General features: G+C 41.1%; 1 protein-coding gene across 1 annotated transcript in view; it reads left to right on the forward strand.

The window, feature by feature from the left end:
• The window catches only part of RBBP8NL (RBBP8 N-terminal like), a 41,249-nt gene extending 15,856 nt beyond the window's left edge, over positions 1-25,393 (forward strand). Inside the window, exons 9-13 of the mRNA XM_043985989.1 lie at positions 1,241-2,102; positions 11,999-12,119; positions 20,263-20,324; positions 20,623-20,752; positions 25,123-25,393. Of these exons, the coding sequence (XP_043841924.1) occupies positions 1,241-2,102; positions 11,999-12,119; positions 20,263-20,324; positions 20,623-20,752; positions 25,123-25,268 (1,321 nt within the window). The 3' untranslated portion in view covers positions 25,269-25,393. The remainder of the gene's footprint in view (positions 1-1,240; positions 2,103-11,998; positions 12,120-20,262; positions 20,325-20,622; positions 20,753-25,122) is intronic.
• Positions 25,394-25,631: the final 238 nt, after the last annotated feature.

Genomic DNA, 25,631 nt, shown 5'->3' on the forward strand with positions numbered 1-25,631 from the left:
TCTGGTTAGTGATGTACTATGTGGCTGAGCTGTGAGTTTGACATTGGGTTGGTTGATTCTTAAGGGATTCTGTGGGTGAAAAAAAGAATAGGAAAGGCATTCTATCCAGAAAGAAGTTACACTTGGAAGTAACAACTGATCACCTCAAGTTCCCCATAAGATCTAATATTCTATAATTTTGCAATACTGGGGTATTCCCCAGATGTGGAATGTGTGAGAAGGCAATAGGAGTCTAGACTTGGGATTTCATCAGGATAGAAATCTAGTTTAGAAACTCCCTCCAATGATTCAGATATGCAACTGTTCTGCAACTTAGTCTTAGAAAAATATCTGGAATATGGAGAAGTTACCCAGCAACACATAACCAGTACTTGTCAGAGGCAGAATTTGAATCCAGAGCTTCCTGACCACAATGCCAGCCTTCTGGCTACTACACTAGGCATAAAGAAAAAAGTATCACCTATTTGTTCTCCTACTTTAGGGTGAAAGAATATTTAGAGGGATGGAGACACTCATTATTGTGCTTGTTAAGTCTTCATTTCAGGGCAGCTAGGTGGCCCAGTGGATAGAGCACCAGCCCTAGAGTCAGTAGGACCTGAATTCAAATCCAGACTCAAACACTTGAGCTTACTAGCTGTGTGATCCTGGGCAAGTCACTTAACCCCAGTTGCCTCACACACAAAAAAGTCTTCATTGGACATCCATCAGACTCCTAACATGGGGTAAAAGTGCTAACTTCCTTGAATCATAGAATTCAGATTAGTACATATTTTTCAGCAGGGACATGACCAAAAGCCTGGCAGCTCTATGAAGTATGATTTAGAAGGAGAGTGAATGAAGATGCATGGAATATAACAATGTTAAAAAGTGTTTTTTCTTGAAGTCAGAGAAGCTTAGATTCAAATCCTGCTTACCATTTGTATAACTTTGGACTAGTCATTTAATCTCTCTGGGCCTCAATGTCTCCATCTATCAAATGTAAGGTCCCCTCTACCTCTGAATATATGGACCACATGGGGCAGATAATGCAAAATGGTGTTCTTTCCACTGCACCCTAGCTTTTTTTCTAACCAGAAAACACAGTGTCAGATCTGGAAGGAACCTTGGAAGTCCTCTAAATCTAACTCCTTCACTTTACAGAAAGGGAAACGGATGCCAGGAGGTTAGGTACATTTTTCTCATTCTCACGTCAGTTTGGTCAGTTGCCTGTGTTGTCTTTTTCTCCCGGTGCCCGGCTCAGCTACATGAAAACGAACAAACAGGATTCCCGAGAAGCAGCCTCTTCCTATGAATCCCTGAAGTTGACAGCACGCAGCGAGCACCTCTGTCTTCTCAACCGCCACCTGTCCCTGCATCGCTTCGGCCTCCGGAGTCACTGCTCTTCTCCCACTGGGGCCCAGAGCTTTTCGAGGAGTGGGATGAAGGGCGGGGAGGGCGAGGAAGTCCGGAGTCGGCTCCAGGAGGATTGGGAGGACCGCCCGGCCTTCTTGGATCTGCCGGGAGCTATCGTGTACATGCGAGACCAGCGACTGGAGGGCACGCTCCAGTTCCTGGAGCAGAGGGAGAGGCTCCAGTACCTCCTGGCCCAGCAGCAGCTTCGGGGGCTCCGGGTTCGGGTGGAGAGCACTAGAGACCGAGATACGACCCCAGCGGAGACAGAGGAGAAACAGCCCTCTCCTCCCCAGCAGGCTGCAGACTCTGGGGGGAAAGAGATACGGAAGGAAGAGAAGCATCCGCCCAGAGAGTCTTGCGCAGAGACTGTGAGACCCCTGCTCCTAGTAGGGAACGACTGCTCAGAGCCAAGGGACAAGGAGGAGGCGACCCGGAATTATGCCCTGGATAAACCCCTGGACCTCTCCGACTACGGTCGGTGTCGGGAAGCCCCTAGACTCCCCGATTGGCTCAAGTCCCCTAGTCCCCCGGAAACTCGCAGTCCAAGTCCAAGGCTGGGGGAGAGATCTTCGGCACAGAGGGCCAAAGGGGCTCATTCCCTTCTGGCTTCAGATTCCCTAAGCAAATTTCCAGCCTCCAATCCCCCAGACGTTCATAGAGATACAGATCGAGTCAGCAGCCAGGAGAGAGATGAGCCCCCTGCAACTTTGGTAAGTGACCAAAGCTCAAAGTGGGCGCCACCCTCCGCCCAAAACCGCGCACAGGCAAGCCTCACTAAGTAAGCCTGTGATTGATGGAATCCAAATCTTTCCTCTCTCTCTCTCTCTCTCTCTCTCTCTCTCTCTCTCTCTCTCTCTCTCTCTCTCTCTCTCTCTCTCATATTTCCCAGTGACATCTTTTTTCTTTTTTTTTATTTATTTAGAATTTTATTTTTCTCCAATTACATGTAAAAACGATTTTTTTTTTAGTGAGGCAATTGGGGTTAAGTGACTTGCCCAGGGTCACACAGCTAGTAAGTGTTAAGTGTCTGAGGCTGGATTTGAACTCAGGTACTCCTGACTCCAGGGCCGGTGCTCTATCCACTGCGCCACCTAGCTGCCCCATGTAAAAACAATTTTAACAGCCATTTTAAAAACTTTGCATTCCAAATCCTCTTCCTCCCTCCCTCCCCATCCCCCCCCAGAACACAAGCAATTCATCACAAGTTATACATGTGTAGTCATGCAATATATTTACATATTAGTCAGATTGTGAAAGAAAACAGACCCCAAAAATTTTAAGAAAAAGAAACTAAAAAAAATATTCTTCAATCTGTATTCAGACACCATCAGTTCTTTCTCTGGAGATGGATCACAATTTTCATAAGTCCTTCAGAGTTGTCTTGGATCATTGTGTTGCTAAGAATAGATAGCTAAGTCATTCACAGCTAATCATCTTCCAATATTGCTGTTACTTTGTATACATTATATTTCACTTTACATCAGCTCATGACTTTCCAGGTTTTTCTGAGAGCATCCATCCTGGTCATTTCTTATAGTAAAACAGCGGTCCATCATAATCTCATCCCACAATTTGTTCAGCCATTCCCCAATTGATGGGCATCTCCTCAATTTCAAATTCTTTGCACAAGAAAAGAGCCGTGATAAATATTTTTGTATTTTTTGGGGGGGATAAATATTTTTATACATATAGGTCCTTTAACTTTTTGGTTTTTATCTCTTTTTGGATAGCAACCTAGTAGTGGTATTACTGGGTCAAAGAGTATCCATGGTTTTGTAGTCCTTTGGCCATAGTTCCAAATTGCTCTACAGAATGTAGAGCAGTGCATTAATGTCTCATCTCCCCCATATACCCTATGACATTTGTCATTTTCCTCTGCTGCCTTATTATCCAATCCAATAAGTATGAGGTAGTATCCCAGAATTGTTTTGACTTGAATCTTTCTAATCAATAGTGAGTTAGACCTTTTTTGTTTCATATGGCTATAGATAGCTTTGATTATATCATCTGAAAACTCTTCATATCTTTTGATCATTTATCAACTGGAGAATGGCTCTTATTTTAATAAATGACTCAGTTCTCTATGTGTTTGAGAAATGAGGCCTTTGTCAGACAAACATGCTTCAAATTTTTTTCAGTTACTATTGCTAACTGTATTTCCCTTTATACTATTCCCTCCCCCTGACATTTACTCTATTTTCTATCTCCTTTCACCCTGTCCCTCCTCAAAAGTGTTTTGCTTCTGACTGCCCCCTCCCCCCAAATGCCCTCCCTTCTATCACCCCCCCTTACCCCTTTCCCCTCCTACTTTCCTGCAGAGTAAGATAGATTACTATACCCAACTGAGTGTGTATGTTATTCCCTCTCTGAAGCAATTCTGATGAGAGTAAAGTTCACTCCCCAGCACCTCCCAACTCTCTTTTTAACAGTGTTGCTCACAAGCCAGAAGCTGGACCAGTTCAGATCATTGAGGTCTCCAGGTCTGGCTTCAGAGCAGCTTCTTTTTACCCCAGTGCCCCCCTCAGGTGCCCACCCACTGTCACTCACCTGCTCAGAGAAGCCAGGCTGACCTCCCTGCTGGATGTCTAATAGCTCTCTCCTTGTTCTGGCCAGTCAGCAGGAAATACACTTATAAACCAACGTCAGTGCCTGATAACAGCTCCAAGTACTTGTACACCTGGCTAATGGGGAAGAGATGTGTTAAAAATGTATTTGTACTTTGATGAGAAACAGAAGCTTACCCAAAAGGAATTCAACAAACTTTTATTAAGTATCTACTATCAATCAACAAGCATCAACTAAGCACTTAGTACATTCATGCACTGTCCTAGGTGCTGGCTACTTTGTACTGTAGGAAGCTATGGAAAGGTTTTGAGTAGAGGAGCTGTTTGACTAAATCTGTACAAAAGTCAGACATTATTGAAATAAGACATCAGGCCTATGTTAATGAAGCTTAAAATTGCATTTATTATGTTTCTTACCTACCATATAATGCTGTTGACTTCTACTGAGCATACAATGCACTAAAATTCCTAGATAATTTAAGATTAACAGCCATTTAACCACACCATTGCCTTTTTTGTGCTGGTGAAGTTTATTTTTTTTAACCCAAGAATAAGACTTTAATATTATTAAAGTCAGCCCAGTGCTCTAGCCTATCAAGTTCTTCTGGAATGCTCATTATGTAACCTAGTGCATGAGCTAATCATATTAGCTTTGTCTTATCTGAAAGTCTGATAAGATTGTCATCTAACTGGTCTATACCATCACAGGTAAGTCTTGGGAAATTGACTCATTCACATAGCAGGCAAGTGACTTGCCCAGGTTAACATGGAAAAGAAGGGTAAAAGGTGCGATGATAATAATAAATAACAATAGCTGACACGTATGGTGCTCAGTTTTCAAAATGCTTTAATACATTATATCAGCAATGGATATAGGGTGGGTGATGCTTATTCCACAGGCAGCTATGAAACTGGATCCTCATGAGATGAGGTATTTAATTGTGCATTAAAGGTAGATAGGGAGTGAAAGTGACACTTGTCAGGTTAGTTAGAAACTTGTTCCAAATGCAACAAACATTTGACTTTTCCCCTCCCCTTACTTTTTTTTCTTACTTCCCTTGCTTACCTTGGTCCAGGTTTCTCTAGGTTCTTTCTAGAGCTTTCAGAATATAAATTGCATTTCATAATTCCATCACAAATTCTGCTTGTACTTTGGCTTCGCTCTGAATTTAAGCTCTAAGAAAATATCCAAGCATAACCTATATTTCATTTCACCATCCTTTTCTTTTTTGGGGGGGCGGGGCAGTGGGGGTTAAGTGACTTGCCCAGGATCACACAGCTAGTAAGTATCAAGTGTCTGAGGTCAGATTTGAACTCAGGTCCTTTTGAATGCAGGTCTGGTGCTCACAGCATGGTTTAAGTGTGTTTAGTCCAAGACATTAAGAGAGAATATAGTATGGAGACTCCCAAAGGCCAGCATAATACAGGTAAACAAAAGGGGATCTAAATCTCTAAACCTAGCAGCCCCACTGCAGCATTAATGACTGTTCATCCTTTTATTCTTCCTAAGGGAATTATTGAGGTTTAACTGCTCCCTTCCCTCCCTCCCCTCTACTCTCAGTATTCCGAGTGGCCTTACTCTGACTCCTGTGGATACAGGTGACAAATCCTGATTTATTGCCTGGTGACTCTCAAATTCTCTAGAGTCTGGCAGACTCCCACTGCAAGCATATCTGTTCCATTTCTCCTCTTACTATGTTTAGGAATATCTGGTTCTTGCTTGTGTTACCCCCGCCCCCACTCCTACCCTACCCCCATCCAAGAGGGAAATAGAGAGTTCATCACCATTCAAAGTCATGCTGATTTACTGCTGTCTCTCATAGTCCTGAATGGCTCTCTTCATTCCTTCATCACTGGTAAAAGCCACCTCCAGCCTAATCGTCCAATATGCTTTTTAAAGCACCACAATATTTGATGGTGTCCCAATTTTTTCCTTTGTGTCAATTCCTGATAGCCTTCTATGGCTCAGTTTTTCTTTGCACATTACTCATCTCCTGGTACTCTGAGGTCCAAGCATACTTTTGTTCTTCACACATCATGCTCTGTGTCCCATCTTCATGCATTTTACTGGCTGTCTCCCCTGACTGGAGAGGGAAGACATTCCTCATTTCTGCCTCTTGGAATCCCTGGCTTCCTACAAGATTCAGCTTAAGCAGCCACCTTCTGAGAGAACCTTTCTTGTCTCCACCCTCCCCACCTCCTCTCCCACCCTCCCACCTTCTCCTCCCACTATACCTTGTATAGTGTCTGTTTTGTATGTACTTTGCATCTGTCTATTTTTGCACATGTTATCTCCTCCATTAGAATATTAGCTCCCTGAGGTCAGAGAATATTTCATTTTTGTCTCTGTACCCAAGTGCTTAGCAGAGTGCCTGGCACTTGAAAAGTAAACAGTTTTTCTCTTGTTCATTGATTTGGAAGTCAGTCTCTGAAAAGTGTAGACAAGATAGAGACTACGTAGGGAAAGCCTGAAGTAGGTAGCAGAGTCCAGGAAGGCTTCCTAGGGAGGTGGACTTTGAGTTGGAACCCTGGGAGATCGGTGGTCTAGGGCTGGAGGAGGCTCAACTGGGAGGAGAAAGACTGGGATGCCTGAGCTCCTGGATGGACTGGCACCATACTTTAGTCTGAACCACTTAGGGAGGGGAGGGGCCTTTGGAGTTTCCAACACTGCCCCAGGCACCTTGATGTCTGCTAGAAATAATACTCGTTAACTACTGCCTTTTGAAACAAACCTGGATCTATGATTTCTGTAAAGCCAAAGCAGGCTCCTCAGAGCAGGAGCATCAACAGGGGTTCCCAAAGGAGATGCCATCCCTCAAAAGGTTTTTTTTTTGGCTTTCAAACAGACATCAAGGAACCTGCCATGGTGCCTACCAACAAAGTGCCTTGTGCCCTCCAACATGCCTCAGCATACTCAGCTGAGGCTAAAGAGCTGTCCGGGTGGTTCAGAGCAGAGTATGTTTATCAACACAAAGCCAAGTACAGATATTTGCCTGCCACACCTCCTTCCAAGATGACATTGACAAGATGGCTATTTTGGGGATTTATTCATTCAACCAATTCCAAATATACCTAATTGTAATATCATCTAGCCTATATTTCTCTATCTTTCCCACAAAATAACATAAGAGACTTTACCAGATATTTTGCTAATAGCTAGGTTAATTGTATCTACTATATTTCTCTGATCTACTACTTTAATAATACTGTCACATAAGCAAGTAAGTTTAGTGTGGCATGACCTTTTCTAATGTTTAATTAATGCCTTTTGTTTTGTACATCACTTTCATTTCCTGATAGAGTCCTTCCTTGTAACAATTTAAAACAGGTGTGTAATTTAAAATTCTAAATGTGGATTCTAATCTGTCCCCCCAGTTTTAGGTGGAAACTGACTAAAATCACTGATCAATGTATTTAGGTTTTTTAAGGGTTTATTAAAATATAATAAAAGAAAGAGAAAGATTGAGAACAGATTTCTTATAACCTGGCAATCCTAGCCTTTCTAAACCTCCCACTTCTGAATTCCTCTGCCACCACACCAATCTCTTGCACCAAAAGAGCCAAAAACTCTCTCCCCAGGGTCTGCTTCCTCCTTTATGTTCCCCTCCCAGAAATGGGAGGTTCTTCAAGATGATTGGCTAGCGTCATTCAAATTCATCAGTTCACTGGACCCAAAGGTGGTCTCAATGTAAAGTTCAAAGTTTTTAGCTTCTGAGAACAATACCTTCTTAAGTACCCTCTTAAATACCAGCCAGATGTGCTTACAATCTAGTAAGCCAGTCAGCAGTCAGTCGCCTTATCCAATTCAATCAGTTTAAATCAATCTCCTGGTGGGCCCCTGAGTATCTGCTAAATCTCATCTACCACATTCCATTATCTTGACACATTCCCCCCTTTGTTTCTTTGAGAAACAGGGTGTTCTTTGATGAAACACACCCTATGCTAACAAACAATATATAAATAACAACATAGGAAAAAAAAGAGGGGAAATTTTGTCCAGAGGGGTGATCCCTAATGAACTGGCACTTTGACACTGCCTACAGAGGGAGGGCCTCTGCACAGAATACATATTACAAATGGTGTATATAATAACAGAAGGGAAAAAGAAAAACAACAAAATGAAACTCAAGTCAGCAGTCAGTCACTTTATCCAATTCAATCAGTTTAAATCAATCTCCAGGTGGGCCCCTGAGTATCTGCTAAATCTCATCTACCACATTCCATTATCTTGACAAACAGGTAAACAAAATAAACCTACAGAGTGGCCTCATCTGCCCCCATAGTCCATCACCTTTCTATTGAAAAAGGGAAATATGTTTTATTATCTGTCCTTTGGAAGCAATATAGGTCATTTCACTTACTATGCATTCAGCTATCTTTTAGCATTTTTTTACTCTATTATGGTCCTGCATATTGTTTTACTGGTTCTATTTTTTTAAACTCTGCCTTAATTCATACAAGTCTTCCTACATTTCTCTGAATTCCTCATTTTTATAATTTCTTCTAATACTTAAAGCATATTTCTTTTTTTGTTTGTTTTATTTTAAATTGTTTTTTCCAATTACATGCAAAGATATTTTTTGAGTTCCAAATTTTTTATCACACCATCCCTTCCTTCCTCCCTCCTGAGGCCAGCAGGCAATCTGACATAGGCTATACATTACAATCATGTTAAACATATTTCCATATTAGTCATGTTTTAAGAGAAGGATCAGAACAAAAAGGGGGAAAAAATGCAAGAAAGAATAAACAAGAAAAATAACAAAAGAGCAACAACAAAAGTGAAAATAGTATTTACAACACATTTCTTTTAAAATATTATTTATCAAATAATGTTTCATTGCATTCATTTATACAACTTGTTCATTTATTCCTCAGTCAATGGGCATGCCTTTTCTTTCCATTTTCTTGTCACAACAAAAAGGGCTGCTAGGCTTTTTTAAATTACCCCATTTGGGGAGGAGCCATTCCAACTTCTCATGATCACTGCTCCTTTTTGGAGATATCTACAAACTATCCTTTTACACAGCATTTCAGAATTCTATCCCACAGTGTCCTTAAGTCACAGAACATGAGTAGCTGATTATCTAGAGCTAAGACAAGTAGCAGGGATGCTGACAGAATGACAAGCTGATACTGGGGAAAACAGAATTTGAAATCAAGGGACTTAGAAAACTGTCATTGGGTATTTGAAGGACTATCACTTGGATGGTGGATTAAACTTTTCTTCCTGGCTCCAGAGAAAAAGACTAGGAGCAGTGGATAAAAGTTACTAAGGCAAACTCAGGCTTCACGTAAAGAAAAACCCCATAACAATTAATGTTATCCAAAAAATGGAACGGGCTGCCTCTGGAGGTAGTGGGTCCCTTCTGTCCCTAGAGGTCTTCAAGCAAAGACTTGACCATTTGTTGGGGATATTATAGGAGAATCTTATTCAAGTGTGGTTTAGAAAAGCCAACACCCTGCCCTCAAGGAGTTTACAGTCTAGCTAAGGAAACAAGGCTGACACATGTGAAAAAGAGAACAACGAAGTAGTAAAATATGGAGTGTGAACTCCAGGTGAGGTCAGAATTTAGAAAACGGCTAAGTCAGTGTGGGCTGGAGTAATCTTGGAAGATTCAAACCTTGAAGGATAGGTAGAAGAGTAAAAAAGAGGAGAGGGCATTCTAAGTGGGATTTCTCTCCTCTACCCCAACCTCCCATAGTAATCCATGCTCCATTGCCATCCAACCCATCCACAAGTTTGCCTTGGGGCCTAAGACCCCCCACCCCTTGTAGCTTAGGCCTAGAATAATAAAAATGTAGATCTGCTATGGGGAAGGACCTGAGAGGCCAAATAGACCAATTCACTAATTTTACAGTGAAGAAAAATGAAGCACAAAGTAAAATGTTATACAGCTAGTCTGCTAGACTTGGAGTCAGAAGACATGTTCAAATCCCAGGACTGTTGCTTACTAGTTGTGTGATCTTAAACAAGTGATTTTACCTTCCTTAGTTTCAGATTCCTCATTTGTAAAATGAAAATAACACACTACTTACCTCATAGGAGTAGCTATGAAGAAAGTGCTTAGTCAATCTTAAAGTGATTTAAAAAAGAATAATATTTTATTTTCCCCCAGCTACATATTTTTTTAATTTTTTTATTTTTTGGTGAGGCAATTGGGGTTAAGTGACTTGCCCAGGGTCACACAGCTAGTAAATGTTAAGTGTCTGAGGCCGAATTTGAACTCAGGTCCTCCTGACTCCAGGATTATCCACTGCACCACCTAGCTGCCCCTCCCCAGCTATATATTAAAACAATTTTTAACATTTTTTTTAAAGTTTTGAGTTCCAAATTCTATCCCTCCCTCCATCCCTCTTTTTCCTCCCCTCTCCCTGAGATGGTAAGCAATCTGAAATGGGTTATATACAGCAAAACAAGCTAGTACAGGCAAAGAAATGGAGTGGTGGATCAGTGGAATAGATTAGGTACACAATACATTCTAGGAAATGACCAGAGTAATCTTGTATACGATAAACCCAAAGATCCAAGTTTTGGGGACAAAAACTCATTATTTGACAAAAAACTGCTGGGAAAACTGGAAAACAATATGGCAAAAACTAAGAATAGCCAATAGCCCAACATCTTACATCATGCATCAAGATAAGGTCAAAACAGGTACATGATTTATATATAAAGGGTGTTACCATAAGCAAATTAGGAGAGCATAAAATAGTTTACTTGTTAGATCAATAGATAAGTGAAGAATTTAAAACCAAACCATATATGGAGAGTATTACAAAATGTAAAATAGATCATTTTGATTATATAAAATTAATTTTTTTAAATTTTGCAACAAGTATCTCTGATAAAGGCCTCATTTCTCAAATATATAGAGAACTGAGTCAAATTTATAAGAATACAAGTCATTACCCAATTGAGAAATGGTCCAAGAATATGAACAGGCAGTTTTCAGACAAAAAGAAAATCAGAGTGATGCTTTTTTAACTTATTTTTTGTTATTATATGGCAGAGCTAGAAATAGATCCTAGGTCTTGTGACTCCAAGTCCCATGTTCTTCTTGGCCTGTTTGATCAGTAAGTCAACAAGTTTTTCCAGAACCTGAAACCCCACCCCATCCACATGTGCTTAGAATTATAGTACCTATACTCAGAAGAATATATGCTCACTGTGCTTGGGGAGCATATGAGAAGTCTCCTCCTTGTCTCTCTAACCATGAGACAAGCTTCCCACACAGGAAATATTAGAAAACTATATATACTTATGAAAAAGTGTTAATTGCTTGTCACCTTCCTTATTCTCCTTGCAGTAACAGCTATGGGACTTAGAGATTACAACAGTTAAATGATAGCAATGTTTAAATTAAAAAGAAAAAAAAAACACCCTGCTGTGCCTTCAGTGGCCTCTAAATTTCTTAAGTCATGCACTGTGATTTCTAGACTATTGTATCGATTGTACTTTAAGTAAAATTTTCTGTGCCCAAAACAATGTCTCATAGGGCTCCTTAAAAAAATTACCCCATCATCAAAAAGCAAACTGATGAAAACCAAGAACCAAAGAAGCTTAGCTACCCAGAGTTAGATAAACTCTTAGAGATCATCTAGTCCTTAGAGAGGGTACTTAAAAATCACCCAGTGCTGTGGTCCGACATGGTGGAAAGAATGCTAGAATTGAAGTTAGAAGACCTCAGTTCAAATCCCAGCTCTACCACTTAACTTTGTGAACCTGTTTTAGCACCTATAAAAATTAGGGGTTGCACTTTATGATTTGTAAAATCCTATGAAAAACCCATGACATTTCATATATCAAAGGATGGTACTTGAAATATGATTGAATATGGAACAATAGCTGAACGTTGTCTGCGTCTGAAGCCCAGGAATTTCCTGTTCTGAAGCAAGAGTTGGGGGTGAGGGTAGGGGTAGGAGGGACACCAGTGAGGGCTTCTTTAAGCTCCAGCTTTGGAAGGATCAGAAGCTTAGATCAGGAAGCACACAGGGCACTAGAGATGCTAAGTACTGTTGTCCTCCATATTGTCTCCTAGGATCGAATGCCTTCCCCACAAGGTCATCAACCCAGCAAGCTCGATTCAGATGAGGCTGAACATGAACCAGGAATCAGGCTGAGGCTGTCTCTCCGAAAACAAGAAGCAGATGGTCAATCAGGTAATCCTACTAATAGTCCTCCAAATAATAAATAAAGGGACATAGTGGACAGGTTGCTTGCTGGACTGGGAGTCCAGAAGATCTAGGTTCAGAATCCTACCTCTGACACTTACTACCTGTGTGATCCTGGGCAAGTCCTTTAACTTTTGGGAACTTCAGCTTCCCAATAATAATAGCTAACATTTATATAGTGCTTACTATGTGCCAGGCACTGTACTAAGTACTTTATGATTATCATCTCATTTGATCCTCACAACAACCATGGGAGGTTGGTGCTAATGTTACCCCCATTTTACAGATGAAAAAACCAAGACTGAGAGAGGTTAAGTGACTTGCCCAGGGTCACATAGCTAATAAGCATCTGAGTCTGGATTTGAGCTCAGGTCTTCCTGACTCCTGGCCCAGAGCTCAATTTATTCTGCCACCTAGCTGCCCCAAATTTATATAAGGGAAATAATAATGCCTATAGCACCTACCTCACAGGGTTGGTGTGAGGCTAAAATAAGATAATATATGCAAATCTCTTTCAAACTTTAAAGCATTATGGAAACATTAGTTATTATTTTTAAATATCTTAATTTAGCATATTGATTTGTTAGCAGTAAAAATTCATTGCTTGTTGCCCTTTTGGGTTACAGTTCCATCTCTGGGACAGTTCTGATTCCCTCTCCCAACCATGGTCTTCTGCTAAAATGTAAAACAATTGCATAGAGGGTATTGTCTTTGCCACTTACTCCCTGGATGACCATGGACAACCATTTTATCTTCCCTGGACCTCAGTTTCCTCAACTATAGAATGGACTAAATGATCTCTAAGATCTCTTAAAGCTCTATATCCCATGATCCTAAGAGATCTATTAATTAAAGAACAAATCCAGTTTGAGGGTGTCATCATAATAAAAATCATTTATATTTCTGTAGCAGTTTATATACATGATCTCACTGGATCCTTTAAGAGGTAGGTAATAGTAAGAATTTATTTAGACATTTACTTATGACATTGATTAAGAACCTTGAAGTTTTCAAAGTGCTTATCATATATTGTTTCTTCTGCCCTCACAACCACACTATGAGAATTAGATACTATAGGTATTATCTCCATTATAGAGATGAGGAAACTGAACCTCAGAAAGACATGCCCATGGGTCCAAGTTTAAGTGTTAGATTTGAACCCAGGTCTTCTTAACTCTAAGTGTAGCACTCTACCCCGTTGCTCTGTTGCCTTTCCAGGTAGTGAGACTATAATCATCCCCAAGGTAACACAATGGCAAATGGTAGAGCTGGTATGAGAATCTTGGCCTCCTGATTTAAATCCAATATTCTTTCTTACTCTAGTATTGTTGCATCCATGTTATGGACTAAGTATTATTAGTGAGTCATGGTGAACCTGGAGGGATATCCAGAATGAACAAATCCTGGCGACCCACCTTATTCAATTTGCTTATTGATGATGAAGACAATGGCAGGGAGAATAATGGTCCACAAGTTTGCCGAGGATGAGATTCAAAGTAACCTTGATAAAACTGAAAAGTAGTTCAGGGTAGTATCATAAAGGGCATTGATCTTGGATGATTTATCTGTCTGAGCCTCTATTTCATCATCTGTAAAATGGGAAAAAGAATAACTCTACATTAACTATCTCATATGCATATAGGGAAGATAAGATGACAAAGAGGTAAACATATTTGGAAAAGAATGATTGTTTTATGTAAGTAGAATTGCTTGGAAAAATGTAAAGTATTATATAAAAGCCATGTTATTACAGAACCAAGATACAACTCACAAGGGGTAGCTCGAGTGGCTTAGATATTTGCCCAGCTGGATGGGGAGGGGCTAGACCAGAGTTCCTTTGAAGGCCCTTCCAGTTCTAGATTTCTGCATAATGTTATGTGACTGAAACTTCAGAATCCTCCTCCTACCTCTTCCCTTCTGACTTTAGTCATGCTCTGAACTTTCCCCATGTTGTTGTAATTGAGTCACCTCCCTTCATGCCCACTGCCTAGGAGCCAGCCCATGAGTCACTTCAAGAGCTGTGGCTACTTGGACTACTTTGACCACTGCCAGCTCACTATGTAAACTGAGCCTTGGTTCTAGCAAGAAGATTCTGGGGAGATCAGGAGATCTGGGTTGGAGGTGTGGCTGGGAAACCTAGTGCTGGGCCAAGCCGACCTTTGGCAAACTGGGAAATCAGGAAAGCTTAACATTCCCAGTCTCCTTTTCCTGGGCCCAGGGCCTTTGTCCCTTGTTCTTCAGGTTCCCTTTCTCTTCCTAAATCAAAAACTACTCTCAAGAATGGGATCGATATATTCTTTTGCATGGAGGGGCCAGCAAATGACATGTCAAAGAGGAAGTTCCTCTCCTGGGTGACAGGCTTTCTTTGACCTGGCATTACATTCCCCACAGGGAGGGATGAATCCTATTCCAGTTCAGCAAGGTGTCTAAAAAAAGCAAAGCTGGGGGCAGCTAGGTGGTACAGTGGATGAAGCACCAGCCCTGGATTCAGGAGGACCTGAGTTCAAATCCGGCCTCAGACACTTGACCCTTACTAGCTGTGTGACCTTGAGCAAGTCACTTAACCCTCACTGCCCCACAAAAAAATAAATAAATAAAATTTTTTAAATTAAAAATTTTTTTTAAAAAAGCAAGGCTCGATTCCCTAAGAGATGGATGGTAGGAAAGCAACAACAAAATTAGGATAATTATCTCTATCCTGTCTACTGCAGTACAGATCAAGTAAGATCAAGTAAGGCTCTATTCATTCTCAAATATTTTGCAAGCCACTGTGAAGTGCTGTGTATACCCTGATGAGACAGAAAAAGGTTGTTATTATTGTCCACATAGACTTTCACCTACAGAGTGAATCTGCTGTCCTAGCTACGTGCAGAGAGGAACATTGCCAGAGGGCTGGTGTCCCACTGAATGATGACTATTTGGGGGTGGGAGAGGCAGAGTACAGAGACCAGGAAATGAACAAAATGCAAAATGGTCCTCAGTCTTACCTGCTCCTCTTTCCCTTTAGCTTCTATAATGATGAAGCAGGGTACAGAAGGTATTATTTACACAGTTCTTATACAGTATACAAACATTCATTTAATTGTTCATATTCTTAACATGGGCTATTTGGCCAACAGTCAGTAAATTGACATATTGCTGGAGGAACTGAACCACATCCATATTGACATTCTGGTTATGAAAGAAATCAGACATAATCTAGGATATGGATGACTGGAAAGGAAGGTGGGCTGGTTATGTACTAAGAATGAGAAGAGTCAATCAACAAGCATTTATGAAGCACCTACTATATGTCAGGCACTGTACCAAGCACTGAAAATAGACAGAAAGGCAAAAATCTATCCTTGCCCTCAAGGAACTCACAGTCTAATGAAGAAGATATCATAAAAATAACTACATACACAAGATATATACAAGACAAATTGGTGATTGTTGACAGATGAAAAACATCAGCATTAAAGGGGTAGGGATGGAAAAGAATTATTTTTTCCAACTACATGTGAAAATCATTTTTAACATTCTTTATTTTTAAATTTTGAGTTCCAAAGTCTCCTTTCCTCACCTCTTCCTTCCTTTCCCCTCCTTGAAGGGTCAAGTAATTTGACATATTTTATACATGTGCAGCCATGCAAAATATATTTCCATATTAGCCATGCTGTTAAAGAAAACACAAACCCAACCCCCCCCCAAAAAAGCCAAAATAAAACAAATAAGAAAAATAAAGTTTAAAAAAAAAAGTGTGCTTCTATCTGCATTCAGACTCCACCAGTTCTTTCTCTGGAGGTGGGTAGCATTTTTCATCATGAATCCTTTGGCATTGTCTTGGGTCTTTGTACTGCTGAGAAGAACTAAGTGATCGTTGTACAATATTGCTGTTACTGTGTACAATGTTCTCCTGGTTCTGCTCACTTCATTTTGCATCAGTTCTTCTAAGTCTTGTGGGAAAGACTTCTTGCAAAAGGTGAGATTTTAGCTGTGCCTTGAATCCAGGCAGGAAAGGAATATTGGTTTCAGTTCTGGGTTTGTTTCAGTAATTACTTTGGTAAATTGGAGTACTACTTGATCATAGACACCAGGGTAGCCAAGGTATTTGAAACCATACTATCTGAAGATCAGCTGAAGGAACTGAGAACAGTTAACCTGAAGAGGAAGAGATTCAAAGGTGACAAGACAGCTATTTTGGCATTTAGTCAAATGTGCTGGTGCATGCCTCTAGTCACTGCTATTGGGCAGGATTTAGCTGGCTGACCACTCCCGACACTGCCTCCACTAGGGAACAAGCCTTTGCCATCTCACACCTGAACCAATGCAAAAGCCCGCTCCCTGGTCTCACTGTTCCAAGTCTCTCTCTTCTCCAGTCCATCCTCTGCCCATCTGTTCAATTGACTTTCCTAAAGTGAAGCTCTCCTAATGCCCCTTCCTCTCCCTCATTCAAGGACTCCCTATTGTCTCCAGGATCAACTATAAACTCCCCTGTTTCACTTTTAAAGCCCTTCATCACCAGGACCCTTCCTACTTCCTCAGTCTTCTTACACCCCTCTACATACTCTACAATCTAGTGATACTGACCTCCTTACTGTTCGAGACACTCAGGTCTCTCAGCTCCACAAATTTTACTACCCCATGTTCCTCATTCCTGGAGTTCTCTCCCTCCTCAGTCCCTGCCTCCTAGCTTCCCTGATTCTTTCAAGGATCAGCTTAAATCCCACCTTCTATAAGAAGCCTTTTCCAGTCCTCCTATATCTTAGTGCCTTCCCTATGGTAATTAACTCCAATTTATGATGTATATCTTGTTGATATTTAGTTGTTTGTATGTTGTCTCCCCATTATATTGTGAGTAAACTCCTTGAAAGCAGGAGCTATTTTTGCCCTTATTGTATTCCTGGTGCTTAGCACAATGCCTGACTTATTGTAGAAACCAAATCAATGTTTGTTGACTTAACTTGTTGATTTTTGTTTCAAAGAGCAGACAAAGGCATTCAAAGGGCTGGGTGATTTTCCAAATGCAATCCAACCTATTCTTCTTACTACTCAAAATTCTAGACAATTCAGTGTCCATCTGTTGTGTCTATACTGTTGGATCAGCTCAATGTTGGCAGTTCACCCAACTACAATTAACCTGGATAATAAGCATTCGTCATACACTTAAGTTATTACCATGGAGGTTGCTAGGTTGAACTTTTGTGAATGACTATGACTTTAGGAGACCCTATAATTCAAGTCAACAAGAATTGAAGTTAAACACTTCCTCTATGCAAAACACAGTGCTCAGCACTATTGATATAAGGGGGACCAGGAAGGGTGGAACCAGTCCTTGCCCTCAAGAATCTCATAACCTGATAGGAGAGACAACATGCAAACAACCATGTAGAAACAAGATATAGACAGGAGAAACTGGAGATCATCTCAGAGAGAAGACACTAAGATTGAGGAGAACTGGGAAAGACTTCTTGTAGGTGAGACTTTAGCTGAGACTTCAAAAAACCAGGAGAGAGTGAGGAGGGAGAGAATTCTAGGCAAAAGGGACAGCTGGTAAAAAGGCATAGAGTTGGAAACTGGAAGGTCTTGGCTGAGGAGCAGCAAGGAGGACAATGTCACAGAGTGTATGGGGGAGGAATAAAGCATAAGAAAACTAGAATCATAGGAAAGGGCCAGGTTATACAGGGTTTTGAATGCCAGAGACTATTTTATATTTTATCCTGGAGATGACAGGGAGCCTAGAAAACTAAAACTGGAATATAAAATGAGAAGTAATATGGAAACACTTGGTTTATTGCATGGAGAAGTGATATGATTAGACCTGAGCTTTAAGAAAATTGATTTGACAGCTGAATGGAGGATAGACTAGAGGCAAGAAGACCATGCAGCAGTTTCTTGCAATAGCTTAAGCTTGAGGTGATTGATGAGCGTTGACACCAGGGTGGTGATAGTATCAATGGAAAGGAGATAGAATATCAATGGAGACGTTGCCAAAGGTGACAGTGTCAATGGAGAGAAAACTATAAAATGAGAGAGGTATTGCAAAGGGAGATAGATTGGCAATAGATTAGATATGACCATGGGGGGTTGAGAGAGAGTGAGGAGTGACCTAAATTGTCATCCTAGGTGACTGGGAGGACAATGGAACCTTCAGGAATAAGAAAGTTAGGAAGAAGGAAGAATGGTGGGGGAAGATGATGAGTTCAGTTTTGCACATGTTATACCACACTGACTAGTATACTAAAGATACAAAAACAATTAGAAAAAGACCTCCTCCATGTTGAATGGACCCTACTTGGAAGACTTATAGAAAGATGGAGAAAAAGGTTGCCATCCAATGTGATCTGCACTGTAGAGGGACCACCCAGACTTCACAAGTACAAGATCAAAGAGATAGCAGTTTGAAAATTATCTGGGGAAAAACATGAAAAGACTTGCATGAAATAATGAAGGGCAAAATTAGCAGAACCAAAAGAACATTGTATGTAGTAACAGCAATATTGTTTTAAGAATGACTTTGAGGGAGGTAGCTAGGTGGCACAGTGGATAAAGCACTAGCCCTAGATTCAGGAGGACCTGAGTTCAAATCCAGCCTCAGACACTTGACACTTACTAGCAAGTCACTTAATCCTCATTGCCCCACCCCCCCCCAAAAAAAAAACTTTGAGCAAATAAGTCATTTGGACTATTATAAATGCCCAAATTAACTATAAAGTCCATATGAAGAAAGACACTATCTGCATCCAGAGAAAGAACTAATAAACAGAAGTATGTATAGAATAATTTTTTGTGTGGGGGGGACAATGAGGGTTAAGTGACTTGCCCAGGGTCACACAGCTAGTAAGTGTCAAGTGTCTGAGGCCGGATTTGAACTCAGGAACTCCTGAATCCAGGGTCAGTGCTTTATCCACTACACCACCTAGCTGCCTTGTATAGAATAATTTTACATATATTCAACCTATTTGTATCTGATAGCCACCTCTAGGGTGGAGAGAGGGAAGGGAAGGAAAAAAGAAAATAAATAAATTTACATGATAACTTTATTACATATTTAAAAGTAATAGTAAATTGTACATAATGGATTTGTAATTTCATGTGCAATCATATTTTTTTAAATTATGCTATCTTATGGAAATGCTCACTTTATTCCATAAATTAAAAATATATTTTTTTAAATGATCTGAGGGTTTTAGTGGATTGCAAGCTCAATGTGAGTCAACAATATAATGGGAACTAAAAAGCTAATGCATTAGCTTAGGCTCCATAATTTAAGAAGGATACTGATAAGCTCTAAACTGTCACAAGGTGGGAAAGTAGGGTGGTAAAGAGTCTTGAGTCCATATCATATGTGAATCAATTCAAGGATGTTTAGCCTGGAGAAGAAAAGTCTAGAGGAACATAAAAGCTGTGTTCAACTATTTCAAGACTAGGCTTGTCCTGCTTGTCCTGGAGACACTGCATGACATAGTAGATAAAAAGCCAGCTTCCAAATAAGGTTTGAATTTTACCTCTTTTACATAAACTGTCTGTGTGACTGTGGTTAAGTCATTTAATCTCTCAATGCTCAAGGCAATTCACTAAGGCTATAAATTGAAGAGAAAGTTTCTACCTGCAATGATAAAGGAAGTTTCCTCACCTTCGAGTTCCTTATACCTATAGGTACAAAATATAGCCTATAAAATCATGGGCTCAATTCTTATCCTTATCACATTTTGACCTCAAGGGGCAGAACTATGAGCACTTGCTGTTCCTCCTTCATTCTCAAAGAGGACCAATGACATCAGGAAGGTGATGTCATGACTTGCAAGTGAAGTGAATTTAAGTGAGGCAGGACTGTGCAAAGTCATCAGCCAAGGGGTAAAAGGGCCAGTTTAGGCTTAACATGAGGGAAAACCTCCTAACCAGTAGAGCTATCCAAAAGTGGCACAGGCTCCCTTGGGAGGTAATGGGTTCCCCCTCATTGTAGGTCTTCAAGTCAAGGCACCCCAACAACTTGTTGGGTGGGTTACAGTGGGGGTTTCTATAATAGGTGATTCTGATGAAGTTAAAGACCCATTAGTGCAATGAAATAAGATGTGGACCCAAACAGCTGATCTTCTAAGCCATTGTTCACTAAAACCAAGAGCCTGATATTCTTTCTTGTGCCTTACAGATACCAACCATGCTGAGTCCTCGAAGCCAGAGTCTGATGACCTAGATACCTCAGACAGTGAGGTTCGTTCCTGCCCTGCCTGGGATTTAGGGGCACCAAAGGGGATAATGGTTGAACGAGAAGATAACATGAAAGAAAGGGTGGAACCAGCTGTAGATTTGAAGCCAGAGGAGCTGAGTTCAAATCCCAGCTTCACTCCTAACTGTGTGTCCCTCTCTCAGTCATAGTTTACTCTTCTATAAAATGAGGTGGTTGGACTCCACAATCTCTAACCCCTCTAGCTCTAAACCCTATGATTCCATGATTTGGGATTAGAAGGTGCTTTATCCTAACCTAAGCAATGTCTCTCATCCACTTCAGGTGGCTCCTCATTATGACCCAGGAACCAACCAAGACACCCAGGGAGAAGACCTAAGGTATTTTTGTGTGAAGGATAAAATACAGGGATTGCCCAAGAAACGGAAACGGGGACAAGATCTGTGGAGTAAAGGTATAAGGGAAGAGGGCCTAGCCTAAAAAGTTGGCTTTTCCAAGGTGGCAAAGAGCATTATGGGAGAGAGAGGAGAGGATGATAGGGGAGGAGAGCCAAGCCTCAGGGAGCAACTGTTATTTCTGACTTCTAATCATGTTTGAATTTACCTCCCAGCAATTCTAGATCTACTCAAAGGTGTGGTTAAAACCACCTGAATCACACTGCAAGGCAGCCCAGTATGTACATTCAACTGAGATTAAACTTCCTAAACTATAAAGCACCTTGAACGTATTCTATTCTCCTTGGTAGAATGTAAGGACCTTGAGGGTAGGCACTATCTGACTTCTATATTTGTGTGTCTGCTACATAATAGACATCTTAACAAGCACTTGCATTGAAGACAAATTTAAAAAACAAAACAACCTGGACCTCAAAGAAATTATATTCTATCAAGCATGCTATCAAACATACCATGTTGCCCTTTCTTTTTTCTGGGTCTCAGTTTCTTCACCTGTCAATTGAGGGGTTGGCCTGAAATAAAGTCACTTCTAACTGGAGTAATTTAAGGCAATTTGGAAGAGAAAGGTGTGTGTGTGGGGGGGGGGGGAATGATGAATGAAAATAATGTTTGTGAGACAAAAAGTTAAAGTATCATACAAAGAGACTTCTTGTCATCACCGTTATCATTATCCTGCTCTGTAACAAAGGTTCCAAATCAAGTGTCAGAATCTGCTGTGGGCCCCTTCCCAGGATGCTGGGGCCCAAAGCCTGAGCTTGATGGATTGGGAACTAAACTTCCATTTAAAAGTGGAAGAGCTGGAGAGGGCAAAGCCTGACTGTTTGTTCCCACCACATGAAGTTCGGCTGCTCAAACATTTGCCTAGGGTGATACCATTGGGGTTTGAGTTCCCTGTGATAAGACACGGTCCCCTGTACATTGGGAACCCCACGTATCTCTCCAACCCAGAGGACTTCCTGCTAATGGTTTGCCATCCAGGCTTGGCAACCAGGCCTCTGAAAGAGCCCTCTTTCCCACACAAGCTAATACATGCAAGTCCCTCAGTGTTTATCCAAGCAATACCCAGAAACGTAGATTGACAGCAGAGGCTACACACTCCACAATAAGCTATTGACATTTGGAGAAAGCTTCTAAGCAACCCCTGTTTATTTTCCAGACCGGCTGTAGCGGTTGGACTTTCCAACAATGGTATGGGTTGTACAGCTATTTCCTACTGGTGAATAAGCAGAAAATTGCCTTTGATAAGACCAAGATTTAAGCAGCCCCAAGCTCAGTGGCTATATCCTACCTCATCATGTAAACCAGATGTTTTGCAGAGTGGTACAAATGGGCCACGTGGGGCCATGGGGTGGGGGGGAAGCTGTGGGTTTATTAAGTCAGTTCTTTTCGTTGGTACAGTTCAGGATGGGGAACTCACAGGAGATTCCTGGTTCCATCTGGGGAATCTTGGTCATGATAGATTTTCCTGAATGCACAGGGAGAGCAAATAGGGTCAGCCTCTAATGTGGGGTGACCCTACAACTTGGTTTTTGACTCCCTTTTGAGCATTTGAAACTTTTTTTTTGATCCAGATAAGTATTTGTAATCAGTGTGGGTAATTCCCAGTGTGGAAACACCCTCCGCTGATGAAGATTAGCAAGTCATCTGTAACCTATAGCCTTAGAGAGCTTCCAGGGACACTGACAAATTATGTGACTTACCAAGCAGCTAAGTGGCACAGTAGAGTGCTGGCCCTGGAATCAGGAAAACTTGAGTTCAAATCTGGCTTCAGACACTAGCTATATAACCTTGGCCAAGTCACTTGACCCTGTTTGCTTTGGTTTCCTCATCTGTAAAATGAGCTAGAGAAGAAAACAGCAAACCACTCCAGTAACTTTGCTAAGAAAACCACCAGTGGGGTTACAAAGGGTCAGATACAACTCAACAGCAACAACCAAGCAGCTTATACGTATTAGAGGCAAGATGTGAACATGGTCTTCCTGATTCCAAGAGCAGCCCTCAAGCTACTACCTCTTATTTGCCTCTCATTTAAAGAAAATATTATTAAAAGAAAAAATAATCAAGTACTACCTGAGTGAGACTCCCATAGAGCTAGCTTGACTGTCCCCTGGAGACCCCCCCACAAAGCACTGTCCATGGGTCCAGGCCACCACCACTTGTTCTTGTGGAGAAAGGGCCCATAAAAGTAGAATTCCCATGCCCTCAGCCATGTACACCCAGAGTATCTGCTTCCTTGCACTGTAAGGAAATCTTCCCTTATGTTTTACCAACAAGCAATCTTCACTGTGCCCTGGTTTTGGTGGGCTTTGGGGGAAGGAGGGGGTTGGAATCTGGATTAGGTGACTTGTCCAGGGTCACATAACTAGTAAGTGTCTAAGGTTATATTTGAACTCAGGTCCTCCTGACTCCAGGCCCATCACTCCATCCATTGTACCAACTAGCTGCCACATATGTGTTGGGGTTTTTTGTTTGGTTTTTGTTTGGTTTGGTTTTGCCCCTGGTTTTAAGGGACTCTGGATTCAAGTGCTATAATTAAATTCTGAAGTCGCAACAAAAAGAATTACCTCCCTGGAAGTAGCTGCCTACACCCTGAGGTGCAGGACTCTGTCTTGCCACACAGGAAGCATAAGAAATCAGCAAATGCCACTAATCCCCTAAGTACATCTTCAAAGTTAGTCAAACCTTCAAAGAAAATTCTTCCTGGACAAACACTACAGGCATAAAGTAGCAGAAAATCAAATGCTTCTCAGACTACACCTCTTATTCCATAAGTATCCAGGAAAAAGTATTATTTCTCCATTTCATGTAAGTCAATGACAGGACTCACTAAAAATCAAATCATTTTAGAGGAAAGATACCCAGTCTGGGTATCTCCTTATCCCAGGGAACAGAGAGTTTTATGAAAAAGAGGAACACATCAGTAGCCTAAACCACTGGAAAATCAGCCTGGGCCCAGCACTAAAAGGATAGGCCCAACCTCCAGAGAAAGTACACTATTTGCACTATGTTTCTGGTAGCCCAAAAGGCTTTTTTAATAGTAAAACTTATTTATTGAGAATCCAAATAATAAGAAAGTTAAGCTTGGAGATATATATATATATATGTATATATGTGTATATATATATATGTATATATATGTATATATGTGTATATATATATATATACTAGATCATAGATATCATAGACTTAGAACTGGAAAGGATTATACGGGTCATCTAGTCCAACCCCTCAATTTCACAGTTGAAGAACTGAGGCCAAAGAAGTTAAATGACTTGCCAAGAGTTACACAGGTAGAAAGTGGCAAAGGCAGGTCTTCTAAATTCTAAATCCAACATCACTTGCCACCTTACTAGGTTACTTCTATGTATTTTGCATGGTCTTCAGAAAGATGACCCTCCTTTGCCTTTGTAATTATCCAAAGAAGATTGTCTTGTGTTGGGTAGAGTTTGAACATTGAATGGGTTTCCTTGTCACCTCTTTCTTTGGAAACTAGCCATCCAAATGTCCACATATCCAGCCCCCAAATTTGGAACTGATTATCAAACAAGGCAATAAAAATCAAATCTAGTAACAAGTCTGATTTGGCACTTTTGAAGGGAAAGGATTTCTGCTCAGGTATGGGCTGGAGTTAATGGCCTCTCCCAGTCCTAAAATGCAAAGATTCTGTTATTCCTTTCTTGCCCCTGCACTCCAACCTCAGGAAGCTACATTTCCCTGAGTCAATGCCTCACCCCTGAAAGATAATGTTCTTCCAAAAGTGACTACCTCCACAGTCCAGAAGACTTGCTTGATGTTTATTGGCTGGGAACATGGGACTAGGTTGCACTTCTCAAAAGGTCCTCTTCCACAAGGCTTAAAATTCTTTAAACTGCTCCAATCTTAAGTGGCACCAATTATAGAGCTCTTTAAGTTAACAAGCCTCCTCTCCAGTCTTGAAAATTGGATAATGGATCATTCACAGATTAGTATGACTTAGTTTATCAAAGGCTTTTCTCCTAACATCTGGCCAAGAGTTTCCATATTGAGGGCCTAGGAGTTGTGATTGGGAGGGATTTGGAAAAATGGAGCACTGGAAAGGGTGAGAGAAGACATGGGGGCGGAGCAGGGAGAGAAGTGTTGCTGTGAACAGCCAGAAAGCCCAGGACTTCTGGAGAATAGATGGGGAGGATTGATACATAGTAAGGAAATGTTCAGAAATAAAAGTGAGTGGGTACCTTCTCAGCAATTTGCCTGGGGCAGGCCCTGGTCTCAGATCTGATCTAGCTTAGTATCCATTTTTCCCAGTGACTCTCACATCTAGTAACCCACGAAGCCTCTTTTCTGAAATGTTCTCACACCTTGATAATTCCAATATCTGACTTCTTTGCAGTAGCTAAGAAATCCTCAAGAGGAAGAAAGAGAGTGAAAGGGATCTCTGCCCAGACTGAAGAAGAGGGAAGCCCAAAGGAAGAAGATAATCCCAGCCCTGCTTCAAGCAATGGGGCCTCAGAGGAGACATCCCTGAGTGGGCCGTGAGTGAGAATTCAGGAAGTTCTGTGTTCATTAAGATACACAAAAAAAGGAACTTGAGATTAAATGACCAAGTGACCAAGTCCAGTATCTCCAAACCCCAAAGTGTCAGCAATATTGGACTGTGTTTCATCCCCTCTCCTGGATTTCAATATCACCCCATACTTCTCCCAATCAATGAGTAAGGCTAGCAGAGGGCAATATGAAGACTTGGTTTGGTAGGGAGGGGAAGGGGAAGGGGCGAACAGGGATAAACCTGATTTAACTAGTTCCTAAAAGCACAAACCACCTCAGCAAGAAAGAGATGGCCTCCACTCTTAAGTAAAATGAACATAACCAATCTTTGATAGCAAACTCTGAGGACTGTGA

This window comes from Dromiciops gliroides, chromosome 2 (assembly GCF_019393635.1).
Source record: "Dromiciops gliroides isolate mDroGli1 chromosome 2, mDroGli1.pri, whole genome shotgun sequence".
In the NCBI taxonomy this organism is placed as follows: Eukaryota; Metazoa; Chordata; class Mammalia; order Microbiotheria; family Microbiotheriidae; genus Dromiciops; species Dromiciops gliroides.